Source organism: Penaeus chinensis, chromosome 15 (assembly GCF_019202785.1).
Source record: "Penaeus chinensis breed Huanghai No. 1 chromosome 15, ASM1920278v2, whole genome shotgun sequence".
Lineage (NCBI taxonomy): Eukaryota > Metazoa > Arthropoda > Malacostraca > Decapoda > Penaeidae > Penaeus > Penaeus chinensis.
In genome coordinates this window covers 20227830-20232829 of record NC_061833.1, presented here as the reverse complement: position 1 = coordinate 20232829, position 5000 = coordinate 20227830, and the positions used below count along the sequence as shown (strand labels likewise).

At 36.5% G+C, this 5000-nt stretch overlaps 1 protein-coding gene across 2 annotated transcripts in view; it reads left to right on the top strand.

Annotated features, from left to right (window-relative positions):
• Positions 1 to 5000, top strand: part of LOC125032976 — an 18088-nt gene that overhangs the window by 7021 nt on the left and 6067 nt on the right. Inside the window, exons 10-16 of one of the 2 annotated variants that reach the window (XM_047624412.1) lie at positions 76 to 198; positions 579 to 709; positions 1174 to 1264; positions 1478 to 1597; positions 1744 to 1834; positions 2331 to 2464; positions 4577 to 4672. In XM_047624412.1, coding sequence (XP_047480368.1) covers positions 76 to 198; positions 579 to 709; positions 1174 to 1264; positions 1478 to 1597; positions 1744 to 1834; positions 2331 to 2464; positions 4577 to 4672 — 786 coding nt within the window. The remainder of the gene's footprint in view (positions 1 to 75; positions 199 to 578; positions 710 to 1173; positions 1265 to 1477; positions 1598 to 1743; positions 1835 to 2330; positions 2465 to 4576; positions 4673 to 5000) is intronic. The other variant, XM_047624413.1, reaches the window with a different exon arrangement.

The following is a 5000-nucleotide window of genomic DNA, read 5'->3' as shown; positions in this document are numbered from 1 at the left end:
AAAAAAAAAAATCTGAATACAGTGAAAGAGACAGAGGAAAAAAAAAAAAAAAATTGAATGTGTAACATATTTCAGAATGAAACGGCAAAACTAGAAAAGGAAATCCGGAAGATTCTGGAGAAAGATCCCGTAGAAGCACTGCGGTTGACTGTGCTGTGCATTTCCTCCATCATCAGTGCTGCCGATCACCTTCACCTGGTAGGTTTTTTTATTGTTTGTTTCTCTTTGTGTTTTAGTTTGACTTTGTCTGTTTATCTCCTCCTTCTCAGTTTGTTTCAGCATGAGTGTCTCCACCTGTTTCTGTGTCTCTGCCTGTCCATCTTGTCCTACCCCTCTTTGTATGCCTTTGCCTCTCACGCTATCTCTTTCGGTCCATCTTGGTCTACTTCTGCAGTCAAATTATCTCTTGTCTGTCTTTCTGTCTGTCCCTGTCTATTTGCCTCAGTCTCGGTCTGTTTCTGTCTCTCGTTCTTTGTGTCTGTCTTTCTCTGAATATGCAATATGAAATTAATTTGTTCTCTACTGTCAGACAAATAAATTTACATAAAATAAGATTGTTTTCTCTTTGTTTCCAACAGACAACTGCAGTGACTGTATTCCAAGGACTATCTTTTATTTTAATATCTCACAACTATGCTACCTCTCCAATGTCCCAACATGATGGACTTCAGAGGGCTGTCATCGATGGTCTTAGAATACTAGTGGAAAAGTACAGTGGAATCTTTAACAATTTTTGCATGCTCTGTAGATGTTTTGTTTGTTTGTCTGTTTCCAGTGATAAGATAATTGAGAATGGAATCGTAGTGTAGAGGAAGGGATGAAAAGGTGTAAGAGAGAGAGAGATTGCAAAAATAAGAGAATGAGATGACAGCAGTAGAACTGAAACAGGGAATGGAATAGTTTTAGAGAATGTTAATAGGAAGGAAAGCAATATTTAGGAAGATGAAAGTTGGAGATCTAAAGATGAGGAAACAAAAAACCTGGAGGAGAGACTAGAAGAAGAAGAAAAGTAAGAACTAGAAGAGAGTGAGCAAGAAACTAGGGAGTGGACGAGGGGAGAGACAGAGAGAACGAGGCTTGTAATTTTATTGCTGAACTACTGGAATTTTTTGTGATCTAGAACCAATGTATATATTACAAAACTAGTAATTTACATTTAATCCTTAATTACAGATATAACATTGATTGGAGGAAGACTTATGTGTCGGTTTGTCTTATGGGTCAACTTTGTGAGCTCGTGAAGATGCCTGGTATCTCTACTCAGGTACTGATTTGTCACTCCTTTGATTTTGATGACAGTGTGTTGTCATTAATTTTAGTCATGTGTTAATGAAATATTAATCTCCAGGTTTATAAGAAATTTGATACCCAACCAATAACTGTATAATTATATCTTAAAAATATTTTTGATATATTTTAAGTTATATATTTTGGGTGCATAATTGTGCATATCCTAAAATATCAAATAAAATTACAGGTTAAAGTGGCAATCCTGAAAGCCATGAATTCATGCATAAATGGATTCATACCTCCTGTTATGTCCATGTTAGTTAACAGTGAGAGGATGGAAGAGAATAGTGTTGAATTGATGGGCAAGGTCAGTATTGCAATATAGTGTTACCTTATTTGTCTCTGATGTAATTTCTGTTTTTGAAAAGTGATGGTCATCATTTCATTACTTGTTTATATATTTATTTACTTCAGTTTTAGGAATCTAAATATTGTTTGTTTGCTGGATTTCAGATTTTAACTATTTATCTGGGTGACACGGAGTGGGAAGTTCGGGATTCTGCCTTGGAGTTGCTCCTCACCTGTATGAAGTTGGCAAAAGAGAGTAAGTCTCTCTCTCTCTCTCTTCCCCTCTCTCCCTCTCTCCCTCCCTCTCTCCCTCCCTCTCTCCCTCTCTCCCTCCCTCTCTCTCTCCCTCTCTCCCTCTCTCCCTCTCTCCCTCTCTCCCTCTCTCCCTCCTCCTCCCTCCCTCCCTCCCTCCCTCCCTCCCTCCCTCCCTCCCTCCCTCCCTCCCTCCCTCCCTCCCTCCCTCCCTCCCTCCCTCCCTCCCTCCCTCCCTCCCTCCCTCCCTCCCTCCTCTCCTCCCTCCCTCTCCCTCGGTTGGGTCTACTGTTTTTATTTTTAATTTTTTATTTATTTATTTATTTATTTATTTATTTATTAATTATTTATTATTATTATTATTATTTTTTTTTTTTAGTAGATGGCAATAGATGATAGGGTGATTCAAAATACAGTCTAAGTATAGACTGTATTTTGAATCACACCATTGTCAAAGAACAATGATGGTATGATTCAATAATGCCAATTTGTATTTTCAGAATACCCATACTTTGTGGAGTGGCTGTTAAGATATAGATTGAATGATGCTCTGCTGACTGCCCTTGGAGATGTTGAGGGATATGTTAGAGCCAGTGCATTAAATGTCTTGGCAAACATCATTGAGATTGATAAGGTATATATGGATAATTTTCTTGTTATCACCAAAAGCATGTGTGTTAATTGCTCTGTAGGATTGCCTGTTTTGAAACCAGTAGCAAAAGGTTCAGCTTTTAACCATTGGATCCGGGTGACGTGACCTTCATGTCATAAAAAATTGGCTGAGGACCATGTTATAGGAAAATTCTGTCATTAAATTTGCTGGCTTGAAAGAAAAAATTCTGAGGGCCTGGTAATGGGTATGACTCATCATGAGTACACAAAGCTCTTGGAGGAAGATTAGACTCGTTAGGCATTTTTTAGGGGCTCTTGCATTATTTCCACTCATAAGCAAGAGTGGAAAGCAACATTTATGAGCCATGGCTAGAAGAGAGCTGGATCCAGGGAGGACACTATTTTCATTCTCAAGATCCTATTCCTGCCCACAGTGACGGGTGTGTTACAGAAAATTGAGTTATACCAAAATAAGAAGAATGAGAAAAATAACATTATGTTACTTATTGTTACTGTTATTGCACAGAGTTGTAGATTACCTAGAGAGATAATATGAAGTCTACTCAACAAAAATAGTCTATTACCATCTTGATACAGTATAACAAATAATGAGAATAGACCTGAGACAATAGCAAAAAAACACTTTTTTTCATGCTTATGCAGAAAATGAGATAATAACATTGTAAAGGAGTGGCAAGGAATCTTGATACTATACACGAGTGTTTGTTTGGGCTGGGCCTAAGTGCCACAGATTTTAGTCTAAGTGAGGGACACAAAGCACCCGGATCCAATGGGATAAGAATACCCCAATGTGATGTTCAATAGCTTGGTCATCGAAATGTATGGTCCTGGACTATCCTCTGGTCTTCCCTTTAATATAGCAGAATTCCCAGGTCCTTCAATTGAGAAATGATGGATATATGGCAAAAATGCTACCAGATGCAAAAGCTGGAATGCTTACACTCCCAGTGACTGGCCTAAGCTACACAATGCTATTGTATATGGGATACAATGGAATACTGGGATTTATATCAACAGTTTTTGAAGTACATCCATGAATTGATTATTTTTTTGTTAATCAAATGACCATATATTTTCTTATCTTCGGAAGAAAACATACAGATGTTGTAGTTGTAGCTAATCTCCGATAATAACTGTGACAGAAGGTGGGGTCATTTGAAAGGAGTATATTTCCAACTTGGTAATAAAACATGAAATCCAGGGGCAGTATTCACAAAAATATGAATAGACTGGGATTTGTCTGTGACAATGAAATATCTTTAACTCTGCAATTTTGTCTGACTTATCACAAAAAGGTCATTAACACCCAATTTATAAGTTGCAGTAGTAGTGGATTATCATCATATGGTCTCTTAAAATGTAGATATGAGTTCTAGAGAAGTGAAATATGGCACAATGACGGTCTTCAGATTGAGTCACACACAATCTCTACAACAATCTTGGAGTCAAAAATTATTTTTGAGCAATCCTTAACTTTGTCAAAGAAAACTTTATGACCTTTCATGAATTTTGCAACAGTGCTTCAGGATATTCAGGAAGGCAAATAAAGTACCAAACAAAAGTGGAAGCTGGTTCATCATTTGGGGTTGAAATCTTTTATAAATTCTTTTAATTCTGTAGTATCTCCATTAAAGGTGTATCCTTTAATGGAGATCATTAACAGATCAATTAACATTATGCACACGTATTCCTTTTTACCCTTCCCAAATAAGTTGATTTGATTATGCTTTATGTATATTTGTAGCTTGTAATTGGATGCTAATCATTTGATATTAATATCAATGGATGATCAAATATATAATCTGGCAGTAGCTCTAGGTCTTTACACAAGTACCAGTTGTCATCTTTGCATATGTCTTTATAATTATTTATTTTTGCTTCAGATTTGTATAAAGTTATAGCATTTTGTAGTTTGTAGTTTTTTTTTTTTTGCCCATTCATAGCTGAAATATGAACCTCTCTTTTTTTATCTTCACACAAAATCTGTTGTTATTATAAATAAACTTTTCACACTAACTTTGTGGCCCAGGATAAGCTTTTCTTCACATTCTAGATCTCTTTATACACTTCATTCATGAGTTACAATACAACATATCAAAGATGTTCTCAACAGAAATCCACATCATCACAGTGCCACGAACTTGTAACCAAAGAATCTATCACTAGAAAAGGAGGCATGCCATACAAAATATGCCCCTCCAAAGGAACGGTAAGGGAAAAAGCCCATAACCATTATGCATCATTAACAAGCTAACAAAGGCATGACTGACCACTTTCCACTTCAGTTCTTTCAAATCCTCAACACAAAAGCTGAACTACTGTGTTTTGATGAATTATGTGTTTTGACTTTGTGTATTGTTTGTGTTTTTTTTTTCTGATCTGTGCTGGGAAATCTAATACACAGAATAGCTTGGTTGTCATTAAGAAAAATCTATAAAAATAGAAGTCCTGGAATGAAATCTGTGATCAGATGTTCTTATAATCCACAGTTGGATTTGTTTGTGTATGGTGGCGTTTGCATGCATTGCCTCTTAGGT